The sequence below is a fragment of the Streptopelia decaocto genome (genome assembly GCF_964273445.1).
Source record: "Streptopelia decaocto genome assembly, chromosome: 15".
Lineage (NCBI taxonomy): Eukaryota > Metazoa > Chordata > Aves > Columbiformes > Columbidae > Streptopelia > Streptopelia decaocto.
This window is the reverse complement of record NC_138670.1, coordinates 14,488,053-14,503,942: the sequence shown is the minus strand read 5'-3', so window position 1 is coordinate 14,503,942 and position 15,890 is coordinate 14,488,053. Positions and strand designations below refer to the sequence as shown.

Here is a 15,890-nt window from a genome sequence, read left to right as displayed (position 1 = left end):
AACCTGGAACTCCTAAACTGCCTTCACCATCTCTGTTCCCTATCACTGGGACAGCAAGTGCTGGTAGCCCTTCTGTATTAGCAGAACCAAGATTGTCCCCACCATTCCTGTGTCCCCACTTCTGCCCAGCTGGACTGACTTATCGACGGCCCATGGGCAGAGGCCTTGCTCTTGGTTGCACATTTTCCAGCCCTAAGCAGGGCTGCAGCCACAGTGCTGAAGAATATTCTCCTAGAAAATCAAAAGGGTGTCTATGTGTGACAGGGGAGGGTCCATGGGAGTTCGTTTGATTTTGGTCAGAGAACACTTCCCTGGGTTCACACTGTCTTTTTCTTCTCATGACAGCGTCCCATGTTCAGGAAAAGCAAATGTCCAACAGCAGCTCCATCACCCAGTTCCTCCTCCTGCCGTTCGCAGACACACGGGAGCTGCAGCTCTTGCACTTCTGGCTCTTCCTGGGCATCTACCTGGCTGCCCTCCTGGGCAACGGCCTCATCATCACCACCATAGCCTGGGACCAGCACCTCCACACCCCCATGTACTTCTTCCTGCTCAACCTCGCCCTCCTCGACCTGGGCTGCATCTCCACCACTGTCCCCAAATCCATGGCCAATTCCCTCTGGGACACCAGGGCCATCTCATACTCAGGATGTGCTGCACAGCTCTTTTTTTTCTTATCCTGTGCTACAGCAGAATATTCACTTCTCACCGTCATGTCCTACGACCGCTACGTTGCCATCTGCAAACCCCTGCACTACGGGACCCTCCTGGGCAGCAGAGCTTGTGTCCACATGGCAGCAGCTGCCTGGGCCACTGGTTTCTCTATTCTCTGCTGCACACGGCCAATACATTTTCACTGCCCCTGTGCAAGGGCAATGCCCTGGGCCAGTTCTTCTGTGAAATCCCCCAGATCCTCAGGCTCTCCTGCTCACACTCCTACCTCAGGGAACTTGGGCTTATTGTGTTTAGTCTGATAATCGGTTTTGGCTGTTTTGTGTTCATTGTGGTGTCGTATGTGCAGATCTTGAGGGCCGTGCTGAGGATCCCCTCTGAGCAGGGACGGCACAAAGCCTTTTCCACCTGCCTCCCTCACCTGGCCGTGGTCTCCCTGTTTGTCAGCACTGTCATGTTTGCCCACCTGAAGCCCCCATCCATCTCCTCCCCATGGCTGGACCTGGTGGTGTCTGTTCCGTACTCGGTGGTGCCTCCAGCAGTGAACCCCCTCATCTACAGCATGAGGAACCAGGAGCTCAAGGATGCTCTGTGGAAACTCATATCTTAGTGTTTTCTGAAGCAATAAACTGCTCATCTGCTTCTACATAGAAGTTGTAATGTAACTTGTTACAGGTCCAGCTTATCATCTGTATTTGCTGTTCTTGTTGGCATTTTTTATTCTGATAATGTTGTCATCCCCTTTCTAAATCACTTTCTTCTTTTCTTTTATAACCCCTGGTTGTGTAAATGAGGAGCCGTGATCTGTGTGTATTTAAACAAAGTAAAGGGTCCTGTATGACTTGATTTTCACTATATCCTTCCTGCAAGGCCTTTTGGAGTTGCAGGGACAGTTCCTGTCCATGGGAGGAGGGGAAAAGAGTCCATCATGGCAGCCCTGCCAGGGAGCAGCAGCGCTTGTTCTTCCAGAGCTGTTCTTGTTCCACTCCCACACTCTCCTTCTCATCCTTGTGTTGGTGCAAGGCCTGAGTGCTCGGGCAGCTTGGTCACCGTCCTGCTGTGTGTCAGTCCTGTGGGCACAGGCAGGGACAGGCAATGGGCACTGCGGTGACAGAGCTGGCCTCAGAACAGCCTTTCCAGATAGAAAGGTGATCTCCTCAGGGCAGTGCATGATGGTTTATATCTTCTTGCAAAGTTTCAAGCATATTCCTACAAAAGTCACCCACAGATGAAACACCAGTGTACAGCTGAGCAGTGTGTGTGTGCAGGGCTGGCACACAGCAGTGTCCTCTCACAGCCAGGCTCCTGCCAGAGACCTGCAGGACCAGCAGAGCAGGGGCTGGGCTGTGCCCCTGTGCACTGGACACCCCATGGAAGGAGCCTCAGGTCAATCACCATGGACTGGCCCCTCACAACCACCACTTCCAGCACTGGCCTCTCACCCACAGAGGTTGTTCTTCCCTCCACAGAGGGACATTGAATGAGTAGTTCAGCAGTCCATGTTTGCTTTATACAGGTGTTGAGGTTTGGATTGCGGGATGGCAACCGTGGCAGATGTGGGTGTTAGCGCCCTCTCCTCCCCCTTCCTTCTTCAGTCCCTTCCTCTCCCCACTTCCCACTCAGGACAGGTGGTTGGGAAAGAAAGAAGGACAGAGAGAAGAGAGTTGGAAAAATTAAAGATGTTTTACTAATGCTACCAATAAAAATAGAGAAAATAATACAAAATATATAAAACCAATCTTGAAAGTCCCAGCAACTGCTCATGCAGATGAGGGGCCGGCACCCGAAGTTCTGGACTGGACTCTGCAGCCAACTGGAGCTGGATTCAATCACTAGGCCTCAGTTTTCAGGGAATACTAGCAAGGTCTTCTCCTAATGTTGGCCAGAAGGAAAAGGGGTGAGATCCTCATGACCTCCCACTTTTACATGAAGTATTCACGTGAATGGGATGCTATACTCTGTTGGTCAGTTTCTGGTCACCTGTTTTCTCGTTGCCCCTCTCGCAAGATGTACATCTGTCCTTTTCAGTGACCTCGCATTCCATTGCTAGGTTTACCAAAACATGTGTCTGACTTTCCAGAAAAATGCAGCTAATATGAAGCTTTAGCTGACAGGCAAATTCACTAAAAGAGAAACTTGTTTTTAACTAAACCAGGACAACAGATGAGAAGTGAGCATGTGCATCGTGTACGTGAGGTGACATGAACACAAGTGAGCACAAACATCATCACTATTCCTTGGGGATCCATGAAGGCCTGTGGCACAGACAAGGTCTTGAGGTCACTTCATGTTGGGAGGAACATCCCATAGGAAATCTCCTGAATGCAGCAATTGTACTTCCTTGAACTGAGGTCCCTGTGTCCATTCCTCATGACGTGGGACATGGATGACACACCACAGGGCTGAGGTGTCTCCTGTCCTTTTGGAGTGGCAACAGGAGGCCAGTGCCTCTGTGTAAAAGTGACAGACTCTGTCTCTGAACATCCCTGGGTGCATAAGGAGTCCATGAGGCCAACTCAGATGTGGACATCTGACAGATACTGACATTTCTGTGTGTGACTCCGGGAACAAACCCCACTGCCCAATGAGATTCATCTCGTCTGCCTTAGGATCATTGCAAGTGCTCCAGTCTGCTACCTCACCATTGCCTGTTATTCTGGATTGTGACCTCAGAAGAACCAGGGTAATCAGAGAGGTTCTGGGGTCTTTGGAAAAGGCAGACATCAAAGCCATGTTCAAGAAAGGCCGGAACAGGTATTGGGAGAATTGCACGTTGGTCAACCTGCCTCTGTCCCTGGGGAGGGGATTGGACACATCCTCCTGTAGAGTGGGATTTCAGCTCTTTTGAGGGTGATGAAAAGGTGGGTCGAGGCCACAAACAACCTCCCATGGTTCACCAAGCCTTGAGCAGGATAGGGAGACAAGATGAGTAAGACAAGGGCTCTCTTCAGGCAAGGCGAAGAAGTGGGATGTGTGTCTACAGCCTGCAGGGAAAGAGGGGCAGGTGTAGGACTGTGTAGAACACGCTTCAGTCTTGGTCAGGTCTGGGGTGCTAAGGAGGGGAATGGATGGGTGTGGTATTATGAGGTCAGTTGTGTCTCAGAAACTCATAATCCAGTCAGAAATGAGTGGCTGTGATGAGTTGTCATGTCCATCCCACCTGAGAACATGACAGGACAGCAGCAGGAACATGGTCGTGTCTGTCAGAGAAGCTGAAAGTCCAGCAGCAGTCGTGGGATTTAGAAGATCATGGTGAGGTTACTTGCCTTCTGTCAGGTAAAAGACCACAAGAAGCATAACAGGTTGGGTTCCCTGCTTGAAGAACAATTTTTGAGATCGTTGAGTTTTCCTTAGAAGCAGAAAAAAACAAGAGAGATAAAAAATAACTCACAACGTGCAACTTCGATGATGGAGACTGGATATGAGGAGTAAGAAATGTCACGGAAGGGCAGTGCTGTGGGGCAAGAGCTCACCCAGATGGAGCTGGATCAGCCCATGGTTTGTGTTCCAAAGAGCAGCCAGTGAGGGTGCAGACACAGCAGTGAAGGTGCAGAAATGCTGGGCTGAGAGCAGGTGGGGAAGCGAGATGGGTGTCTGCAGCCTGCAGGGAAAGAGGGGCAGGGGCAGGACCGTGTAGAACAGCCTGTGGTGGAGATGGCAAAGGGCGCTGTAAGGCTGGAAGGGACCCATAGATCCCAGGTCTCTGTCCCCTTGGCCATGGCAGTTGTCTCTGCCACTGAGGCCCAGGAGAAGACATGTTGTGCTCATGGCACTGGAGCCTCACTGCCTCCTTGCAGCCCCATGGAGAAGCTGGAAGTTGTTGTCTCAGTGTTGTCCTTCCCTGGGCCTTGCACACCCACATCCCACGGTCCCAGGAAGAGCCCTGAGCCGTGTGTGAGGGACAGGACCCCCCTTCCCATTGCCTGCAGGTCATGGCTTCTCCTTTCTGCTTCAGAAAGCAAACGAAGGGGTTTCTGAGCATCAGAGCTGAAGAAAAGACTCAAAGGAGACCTCATGGTGGCTACAGCTTCCTTACAAGGGAGAAGGAAGGGAAGGGACTGATCTGTTTTCTGTCGTGACCAATGACAGAACCCAAGGGAATGGCAGAAGATGTGCCAGGGGGGTTTAGGTTGGACATGAGGAAAAGGTTCTTCACCCAGAGGTGCTGGACACTGAACAGGCTCCCCAGGGAGGTGTCACGGCCCCAACCTGACAGTGTTCAAGAAGAGACTGGACAACGTCCTCAGACACACAAGGTGACCTCTGGGGTGTCCTGTGCAGGGACAGAAGTTGGACTCCATGATCCTCGTGGGTCTCTTTCAACTCAGGACATTCTATGATTCTATGAAATACTAGGTCAAAAGCCCATGTTTTCACTGTACGGATGAGTTGTAAACATACACATGCGCATGTCCACTGTGTGCATGCGGTGAGACGAACCCAAGGGAACACAAATGCCATCAGCTATTCCTTGGGGTGCCATAAAGGTCAGTGGGACAGAGATGGTGTTCAGGGGTCTCTTCCAACCTGTGTTATTGTAGGATTCCATGAATCTTTTCCTTGGAGAGCTCTTTCACGTCAGAATAGACAGAGGAAGGAGAACAAAAAATCAGAGGCAGAAGCAGAGATATAAAATTCCCCAGAGTAAATACAGCAGCTCCTCTGAGGAACATTTCTCCACTCAAACCCTTGATAGGAAATCTATCGGATACATTTGATGAAAGCAGCTTAGTTTGATCTGCTCACACACTGGACCACAAGGAGGGTGATGGTGGGTATGATGTCATGTGGTCACTTGTGTCTCAAGAACTCATAGTCCAGTAGGAACCAATGGCTGTGGAGGGGACTGTGAGGTCACTTCTGCCTCTGCAGGGGATTGGCCAGCAGCAGGAACATGGCTGGGAAAGGACTGTGAGGTCACACACACGAGACGAGCAATCGGGCCCAATCAGCATGGCCTGATGAAAGGCAGGTCCTGCTTGACCAGCCTGATCTCCTTCTGTGACAAGGTGACCGGCTGAGCAGATGAGGGAGAGTCTGTCATGGGGAGTGAATCCGCCACACAGGCTGTGGGTGTTGTGTCCTTAGACTGCAGTAAAGCCTTTGACACCGTATCCCACAGCATCTCCTGGAGAAGCTGCAGCTCATGGCCTGGATGGTGTATCTGCGATGGGTAAAGAACTGGCTGGAAGGCATTTTAGAGCCATTTGTCCCCTTCTTGTTCACATGGGCATCCCATGAATGCATCACTGCTCTACCCCAGTGTAGACAGGCACAAGGCCTTCTCCACCTGGACATCTCTCCACTGCCACTGTTTTCTCCAGCACCCTCATCCTTGACTGTGGGATGCCCAGAACAGCCCTCACAAGACTGTTTGGCAAAGCCTTTTTTCTACACCTTCCCCACATTCCTGCTCCATCCCCTCATGTACAGTTCAAGGACCAGAAAGGTTGGGCGCAAGTGGAGCTTTGAGAAAAATGGTCCAGAAAGCTTTGAGGTGCACAGAGAGCCCATCAACATGTTGTCAAGCTGCTCTCTCTGAACAGGCCCAGAAGACCAGCACAGCATTTGCTGTGTCCAGAAACTCGCCTGGAAGGTTGGGATATGGAGAAAAGGTTTGGTCTGCGAAGGGACAGACAGGGGCTGGTGGAACTGGCTGTTGTGACCGTGAGACGTCTCTCCAACACCTCAGAAAAGTCCTGGCTCTCAGGGAGGCTGCATGGTCCTCTGAAAAAGAAAATATAAAAAATGACTTATCATGGAATCATAGAATAATTATGGTTGGAAGAGACCCTTAAGATCATCGAGTCCAACCATAACCTAATTCTGGCACTAAACCATGTCCCTAAGAGCCCCATCTATCTGTGTTTTAAACACCTTCAGTGATGGGGACTCCACAACCTCACTGGGCAGTCTGCTCCATTGCTTCAAAACCCTTTCCCTGAAAATTTTTTTCCTAATATCCAATCTAAACCTCCCCTTGTGCAACTTGAGGCCATTTCCTCTTGTCCTATCACTTGCTACTTGGGAGAAGAGACCAACACCCTCCATGATAAAACCTCTTTCAGGTAGTTGTAGACAGCGACAAGGTCTCCCCTCAGCCTCCTGTTCTCAAGGCTGAACAGCCCCAGCTCCCTCAACCACTCCTCATCAGACTGGTGCTCCAGACCCTTCACCAGCCTTGTCACCCTCCTCTGAACTCTCTCCAGCACCTCAACGTCTTCCTTGCCATGAGGGGCCTAAAACTGACCCCAGGATTCAAGGTGCAGCCTCACCAGTGCCCAATACAAAGGGATGATCGCTTCTCTAGTCCTGCTAAAGCTCTGATTGAATCAAGGCTTGAACACCTTGGTGTGACCCAGTTGGTGACAGGTTGGACTGCAGACTCCTGAGGCCCCTTCAACCTCAGTTCTCTCATGATCCCATTGTGATGTTGGGCTCTGTTTCTAACTGGAGCAGAGCAGGCGATGATGGGGCAGGATTCACCTGTGCTGTAGGTGACCATCTAAACCGACATCTCAGCCAGTGAACCAGCCAACCCCTCAGTGTGACTCGCTCTGGGCGACGTGTGAGGAGTCCTGGGCAGGGAAGGTTCAGAGGGCATGGGGCGCTGTGCAAGACACAACATGATCTTGGCTTCATGCCTGCAGGCCCATCAGATGTCAGTTGATGTCAATGAAAGTTAAACTAAGAAGAACTGAAGACAAAGATCCAAAGCAAAGTAAGGTGTAAACATACTATTTATTTATTTGTTTGTTTGTTTGTTTATTTATTTATTTATTTTCAAGTCTTTGTAGGGGAGTTTCTTTTCTTTGGAAAGTAAAGAGTTCTCCAAAACTGGGCATGAATTTAGGAAGCAAATGTCTTCAGCTCCAGGGACACAAACACCTGGTGCCAGTGTAGATGCCCCGGGAACACCTGCCAAGGCTTCACCTGCACTGCAAGGTGCTCTGGTCTCCCCAGGTCCTGTGTGATAGATGCCAATCCCAGGCCAGCACCTCAGGTACACTGGGCCCCTAAAATGACACTGGCTGTTTATGGTGAGACAGCTGATGACTGGTGTTTGTCTGGAAACATGCACTTTATTGTTGTTGTTTTGTTTGTGGTTTGTTTTGTTGTTTTTCTTGCTGTTTTGGTTTTGGTTTTGGTTGTTGTTATTGTTTAATTGGTTTGAGGGTTTTTTTGCTTTGTTTTTTTTTGTTTATTTTATTTGGTTGGTTTGTTTGTTTGATTGGAGATCTTTGTTTAGTTGTTTTTTTAACATATTAAAATTTAAAAGAAAAAAAGCCAAAAAATGAATTATGGAGAAGTGCACTAAGGGTAGGAGAAGAAATACTGGTCTTCCCCTGTACTTCTATAACCAACACTCTATGATTTAATCTACCTCGTCATTCAGGAGTTCCCACCTCTCCTGATTAAATGTCCCTGTCAAAGGACAACTTTCCAGCACTGTCTGGACGTTTGCCCTTCCCAGTGCTCTCAGGTTTCTCCTCCACTTGCTCTTTGGTCATTCAGTGGCCTCTCAACTGTCTGGTTTCTGCTTTGAGCTTCAGGGAGTTACAAACTTGCCCCATTCTTCAGGGCTCTAATTAACATGGCAGTCAACACGTTCATTGTGTTTATTTCTGTACTCTCCTATCTCTCTGTCTAAACCAGTTCTTGTGTGGGTGTCCCTTGTGGATGCTGGACCTCATCAGATCCAGCTTACACACACAGCTGAGGAAAGTGTTTTGCTGTTTATTGAACTGTGCAGTGTTTGCCCAGGAGAGCAGGTGGAGCTGGTGCACAGGAGCTGCAGCATCTCTGCAGAGCTCGGTGGAGAAGTCTGATGTAGGAAAAGTGATGCAATCTCTGGTGGCCAATGAAGGAACCGGCAGACTGGGGGTGGGGGTGAGGAGCCAGGTTGTCCGTACAGTGTCCAGCCTCAAGGGACTGTTCTCCTGCCTGTCCAGATGTCTTCAGGAGACCCTCGGGATCAATGTCCAGTGTAGAATGCTGCTGTCACTACTTCTATACACTGAAAAATGATAGAAAATTCCCTTGAAAGAAAAAACCCTCTTTTATGAAATCTTCTTTGAAATCTTCATCAAGTGTCCCATTGAAACCTCTCCAATTAGTTCTACAAGTCTGGAAGGTTTAAAGATAATTACGGAAATAAACATCGCTCGTTAGGGTTTTCTGTGTTTTAATGAGCCCCGTGGCATATTTGGTGCTGAGTCCATGAACCTCAGATACCAAGCACAGACTGAAGAATCTGCTCAAGAAGTCCAAGCCAGAAGCAAACTCCAAACTCCTAAGTACCTTGAAGCATTAATGGGCCCCACTGAGGGCTGTTACTGACAAAGCCTCCCCAGGGACTCGTTAGAGCAGATAATTGGAGGCAGTGATTGCATCAGGCAAAGGCAAAGTGCAGCAGCTCTGATGCTGAGAAAGCCCTTGGCTTGTCTGATGAAGGTCAATGGCCAAGCCTCGAGCCCCTGCCCCTGGGAAGGGAGATCCTGTCCCTCACGTGTGGCTCAGGTCTCTTCCTGGGGCTGTGGGGAGTGCGATGCCCAGTGCAGGACAATGGTGTGACACTCCCTGGGGGTGCAAGGAGGCAATGGGGTGCCATGGCCATGACAACCATGTGTTTCCTCTCAGGCCTCGGTAGCAGGGGCACCAGCTATAGCCAAGGGGACAAAGACCTTGGCTGTTTCAGGGACATCCAGCCTTGCCAGCGCCCTTGGCCATCTCCACCATGGCCCATCCTGCACTGTCCCAGAACTGTGGCTGTTTCCCCACAGGCTGCAGACACCCCATGAGCTTCCCCACCTTGTTCTCACCCCAGTGTGTCCCCACCTGTGCTGCTGTCTCTCCATCCTCACCAGCTGTTCCTTGAAACACAAAGTCATAGCTGATCCAGAGTCCTTCTGAATGACCACAGCACTGCGCTCAGAATGACATTTCTTTATCCTGAGCTCCACTCTGAACCTCCAGAGCTGCAGTTTCTAATGGTTTTCCTTTCTCATGCTGTTTCCCAAGAACAACAAAAAACATTAAATATTGACACCATCTTGGAAAGTGATTTTCAAGATTTCTGAAGCTACTACTGCCCTTTCTTGTCATGGTTTTACCACAGCCACCAACCAAGACCATGAGAGCTGCTCACATCCTGCTCCCAGGCCCCAGGTGGGATAAGGGAGAGAACTGAATGGGGAGGGAGAAACTTGTGTGTTTAGAAAAAATATAAAAAGACAATAGAAATAATACACTAATAATAATAATATACTAAGATATACATAAAGTAAAATATATGACACTCAGTGCAATCCCCCACATGACTCCAGTTGTGCTGAACAGGCAGCCCAAAAGAAGAGAGCACCCTGGTCCTGAACAGCTGATCCCAGCAAGAGATAGTACAGGTGCAAAAGGCAGAGAGGCCCAAGGGCCAACTGAAAAACAGCAAAACATCATAAAACTGAACTAACACTGAACTCCCAATAGAATGGAACTTCCAAACAGAGCTAAGCAAAGTAGCCGGAAAACCAAAATTAACAGTCTGGAAAAGGCATCTCTAGCTTTATACCTAGCATGACACTAATGGTAGAGAATAGTTGTTGATTGACCTGGATGTCAATCAAGGTACTGTCCTGTCTGTGCCTCCTCTTACCAGTTTGCACCTGCAGCTGCTCTCCAGAGAAGTCTTTGGTTTCACTGACAATAGTCCAGGTAAATTAAATAGAAATAGATAAATTAAATTAAGAAAATATACTCAGTGCTACCCCCTGTGTAACTCCAGTCACACGGAGCAGCCAGTCCTGCAGAAGGGAGCACCTTGGTCCTGAACAGCCCATCCCAGCAAGAGAGAGCAAAAGGGCAACAGGCAGAAAGGCCCAAAGGCCAACGGCAAAATGGCAGAACGGCAAAAGGCCGAACTGACATCGAACTCCTGACAGAATGAAACTTCTGAATGGAACTGACCAAACCAGCTGGAAAACCCAAAGTAACGGATGTAACAAGCCCTAAAAGCCGGCTCCAGCTTTAGACTGAGCATGACGCTAATCATAGGCAGTATTTAATTGATCAGCCTGCACGTCAATCCACGTGCTGTCATGTCTGTGTCCTCTCCTGCCAATCTGCATCTGCAGCTTGATGGCCAAAGAAGTCCTTGGTTTCCCTGACAACAGCCAAGAAATCAGTGAGTTCTGACATTCCTTTCATAGCAAATGGCAAACACTGTAAAGCTGTTAAAAGAAAAAATGAACTCTATCCCAGGGAAGAAGCAGCGTTATCTCATTATTCTCACAGTAAATCTAAACAAAAGACTGTACTGGCTGTGAAGGAGACAGGTTCAAAATGCATGAAGAAAATTAACTCAATTTCAGTAAAACCAGCACGTTTCCTCAGGCTCCACTTCACCAGGCTAAAGAAGTTTGGGTCTCTCAGCATGTCCACACATGACCCAGACTTTCTCTGGCCACAGGACAGCTCCTCCCGTTCCTCCAGAATGGGCAACCTCACACTGGGACACACGGCTCCAGATGTGACCACACCAGTGCTGAGTCACGATGGACAAAAACTGCCCTTGTCTGGGTGGCCACGCTCCTCCCAGTGCAGCCCAATGTGCTCATGGGCATGTTCCTGTTTAGCACCACTGAGAACTGGCTGATAATCCAGGCTCAGAGGGTTGTGACCAGTGGCACGAAGCCCAGCAGGAAGTACCATGAGGAGCACTAAAGGACACCATATCCCCACCGAACATCTCCTCCTACAAGTGTCCTTGGGTCCCTGGAACCACCTCAGTGCCAAGGGGGAGAGCACTGCCTGTATGGGGTGGAGGAAATGGGGTCTGGAATGAGGGTCCATGGGCAGTTTCTGCTGGTTGTTCAGACAGCAACAAGGTGGGCTGGATATTTGGAGAGAGGAACTCTTCCTAAGGGCCTCCAATGGGCTTGGGGATGGTCTAGATGCATTCAAGGACCTTTACGTCCTTGTTGTAAAAGTATGTGGGGCCCAGAACTGCACACAGCTCTCAAGGTGATGCTGCACTAATGCTGAATACAGCAGCATATTCACCTCTTTTGATCGCATGGCCATGCTGTGTTTGATGCACCCCAGGGTGGGGGTTACTGTCTTGACTGCTGGGGGACAGTGTTGGCTCCTATTGACCCTGTGGCCAACCATCACGCCAGATTCCTTTCTGCAGGGCTGCTCTCCAGCTGTTCTCTCCCAATCTACACTTGCACTCAGTGTTACTCTATCCCAGGTGAACAATCCAACACTTGGACTTGTTCAATTTCATGCCAAGTGCTGTATCCTGAACTTGGGTCACAACAACCCCAGGCAGCACTACGGGCTCAGGGAAGAGCGGCTGGAAATACGCCCAATGGAAAAGGCCCTGGGGGTGTTGATGGACAGTGACTGAACATGAGCCAGCATGTGCCCAGGTGGCCAAGAAGGCCACCAGCATCCCAGCATGCATCAGGAATAGTGTGGTCAGCAGGACCAGGCAAGTGATCATCCCTCTGTTCTTGGCACTGGTGAGGATGCACCTCAAATCCTGTGTTCAGTTTTGGGCCCCTCACTACAAGAAAGACCTTGAGTTGCTGGAGTGAGTTCAGAGAAGGGCAACAAAGCTCGTGAGGTGTCTGGAGAACAAGTCAGATGGGCAGCAGTGGAGGTAACTGGGGCTGTTCAGCCTGGAGAAAAGAAGGCTGAGGGGAGACCTTATTGCTGTCTACAGCTACCTGAAAAGAGGTGGTAACATGGAGGGTGTTGGTCTGTTCTCCCATGTAGCAAGTGGTAGAAGGAGAGGAAACGGCTTCAAGTTGCACCTGGGAATATCCAGTTTGGATATTAGGAAAAATTTCTTCATGGAAGAGTTTGTGAGTCATTGGAACAGGCTGCCCAAGGAGTGGTTGAGTGACCATCCCTGAAGGTGTTTAAAAGACATATAGATGAGGTTCTTAGGGACATGGTTTAGTGCCAGAGTTAGGTTAATAATTGGACTCAATGATCTTGAGAGTCTCTCCCAACTTAAATTATTCTGTGATCTCTTTGGGATGAGAAACGTGATGGGGCAGCTCACCCAGATGGAGAACTGGGATGGATGGATGGACAGATGGGTGGATAGATAGATGGATTGGGACAGGGATAAGGATCAGCCTATCAGCCTAAGGCCTGGGGCCAGCCATGGCATGATGGAAGCAAGGCCATCCCCCTTTGTCCCCTGCTCTTGTTTCCAAGAGATCCTTTACACCCGTTGCTGGCAGCCCTCCTGTGCCAGCCCCTCTCACCAGCACACGACTCCTGGCCAGGAGCTCTTCATGCTGCTCCTGCTACCGCAGTGACAGAGCAGCCTGCCCTGAGCTGGGGAATGCAGAAATAGGGTTCTGTGGGTCATTCATTCTCCTGCTGAAGCACAGAGCACAGGGAGCAGGCTGTGGTGCCTGGAAACCACAGCGAGACAGTCCAAGGCAGATCACTGAAGGTCCTTCACCATCTCCAGGAACACTGGGCACCCACAGATGGACACTCAAACCAGCACCATGACGTAACATGGTGCCCCATGTCCTCCCCTGAGCCATGAAAAACACAAGTACAGCAGCATGGCCTTGTGGGGGAAATTTATTCAGGCTGACCACAGCTTTGGAAGAAGAGCCCAAGCTCCAAATACTGAGACTGAGGAAATCCCCTTTTGCAGGGTGTTTCAAAAAGATGGCCCCAATTTCAGAAATACAGTGATTTCAAAATGGGTCCACACCTGTATTACAGAGATCTGACACAGGGCACCAGCCGTACCAGGGTCCCAGAAACAGGTAGACAGGCCTCTGAGTCACTGCTCTGGAGAAATGCCGTGGGTGAAGAAATTCCTTGACAAACATGGTTATCACAGATGAAATGCTCAATGCACAGGAGGGTCCTGAGATGAACTGGAAATCACTTCTGAAGAGACACAGGTAACTTACTGTTGCTGACAGAAAAATGATTGAATCGGCCTCTTCAGTGCCACTTTCAGTTCTTGGTTCCTCATGCTGTAGATGAGGGGGTTCACTGCTGGAGGCACCACCGAGTACAGAACAGCCACCACCTGGTCCAGGGATGGGGAGGAGATGGAGGGGGGCTTCAGGTGAGCAAATATGACAGTGCTGACAAAGAGAGAAACCATGGCCAGGTGAGGGAGGCAGGTGGAAAAGGCTTTGTGCCGTCCCTGCTCAGAGGGGATCCTCAGCACGGCCCTCAAGATCTGCACATAGGACACCACAATGAACACAAAACACCCAAATCCTAAACAGGCACTGACCACAAGAAGCCCAATTTGCCTGAGGTAGGAGTGTGAGCAGGAGAGCTTGAGGATCTGGGGGAGTTCACAGAAGAACTGGCCCAGGGCATTGCCCTTGCACAGGGGCAGTGAAAATGTATTGGCCGTGTGCAGCAGAGCATTGAAAAACCCAGTGGCCCAGGCAGCTGCTGCCATGTGAACACAAGCTCTGCTGCCCAGGAGGGTCCCGTAGTGCAGGGGTTTGCAGATGGCAACGTAGCGGTCGTACGACATGATGGTGAGGAGACAATACTCTCCTGTAACAAAAAAGACAAACAGAAAGACTTGGGCACCACATCCCAAAAAAGAGATGGTCCTGGTGTCCCAGAGGGAATTGGCCATGGATCTGGGGACAGTGGTGGAGATGCAGCCCAGGTCGAGGAGGGCGAGGTTGAGCAGGAAGAAGTACATGGGGGTGTGGAGGTGCTGGTCCCAGGCTATGGTGGTGATGATGAGGCCGTTGCCCAGGAGGGCAGCCAGGTAGATGCCCAGGAAGAGCCAGAAGTGCAAGAGCTGCAGCTCCCGTGTGTCTGCGAACGGCAGGAGGAGGAACCGGGTGATGGAGCTGCTGTTGGACATTTGCTGCCTGTGGGCATGAGGACCTGTGCAAGAAGGAAAGACAGTGACAAGTTAGGGGAGACTTCTCTGAGGAAAATAAACAGACTGTTTCTCATGGAAAACCTGATGGAGGGATGTTTCAGCTCATTCTTTATTTCTAACAAGTGAGAAAAACAGTTCATCACAGTTTAAATGCAGCTTGGGCATCTAATTTCTATGAACACACCTCTGCGTCAAGACCCCCTAAATTGCTGTCAGAACAAAAACTGACCCACAGTGCCACCCCAACCCCAGAGAGCAAGAGCACCAGGGACAGGTGCAGAAACAGGACACTGCGGTGCTACCAGAAAATAAAGCAAGGACAGAAAGGCAGACGGACATGCTGTGGAACCTTCTCCTGACCCGGCTGTGCTGCTGCCACTCACGTGGTGACAGCGGAGAGCAAGTACTTTTAGCACCTTATTTGTGTGCCACGTTGCAGGAACCCTTCACCTGGAGGTCCAGCTGCTGAGGTGGAGACTCGTGACCTGGACCCCATGGCTTTGGGGCAGAGGGTCTGCTGGGGAGGAGAGGAGACCAGGGGTTGCACTGGGAAATGTGTCTGAACTGCGGGGGATGGCAGGGGGGTCCTGAATCCCCTCCCCAGCGTTTGTGGTCCATCTCCCTCTCCCTGCCCATGTCTGTGCTGCCTGCAGCTGTGTGTCTGTCCCTGGTCTGCTCCCTGTCAGTGTCACAGACCCCGTCCCACCCGCTGTGTGCTCAGCTCTGTCCTGCTCACACCTCCTGGCACTGCCCAGGGGCAGCTCTGTGTGTGCAGGGGCTCAGGAGCAGCTCAGACACGTCCTAACGAGAACTGGGGTCTCAGTGTCTTCTCCAAAGAGAGAAATAAATCCCCATCTCCCACTGCACACCCAGACAACCCAGAGTGGAAAACTGAAAGCACAGACTCCTTCCCTTGCAGCTGTTCCTGTATTGATGTCCTTGTTCAGAAGGACCCCCTGCCATGTTTGTGGGGGGATCTGGAGCTCTGAGCAGCCCTGACCCACACAGCCCCCTTCAGCCCCACAAGCTCCCTGCCTGCCCTGCCGGGGGTCGCTCCTTCCCCCCACAGCTGCTGCCATGGGATCTCCCGGGCAGGCTGAGCGCTGACCCTGGCAGGCGGCAGAGTCCCTGCCCGGCACAGCCCTGGGGTGCAGGGACCCTGCTCTGCAGGACAGCCCTGGGCACCCCTGGGTGCTCACCCGGCTTCACAGCTGTTCAACATGGCCTGACAAGAGCCCCGTCCTTACAGATCCCACCAGCTGTGCCTGTGCCAGTTTTAGGAGATGCCTCCAGGAGCTACAGCTGCACTGCCCTGCAC

At 50.7% G+C, this 15,890-nt stretch overlaps 1 protein-coding gene and 1 pseudogene across 2 annotated transcripts; one reads left to right on the top strand and one right to left on the bottom strand.

The window, feature by feature from the left end:
- The first annotated feature begins 368 nt into the window (after positions 1-368).
- Positions 369-1,282, top strand: LOC309446615 (olfactory receptor 14J1-like; annotated as a pseudogene). Its single transcript has one exon. The product of its transcript is annotated as an olfactory receptor 14J1-like (transcript).
- Positions 1,283-13,615: 12,333 nt separating this feature from the next.
- On the bottom strand, positions 13,616-14,551 carry LOC309446614 (olfactory receptor 14A16-like; the record flags this gene model as incomplete). Its single annotated transcript, XM_082066480.1, has 1 exon — positions 13,616-14,551. The coding sequence occupies one exon, from the start codon at positions 14,549-14,551 to the stop codon at positions 13,616-13,618; it is 936 nt and encodes a 311-aa protein (XP_081922606.1).
- Positions 14,552-15,890: the final 1,339 nt, after the last annotated feature.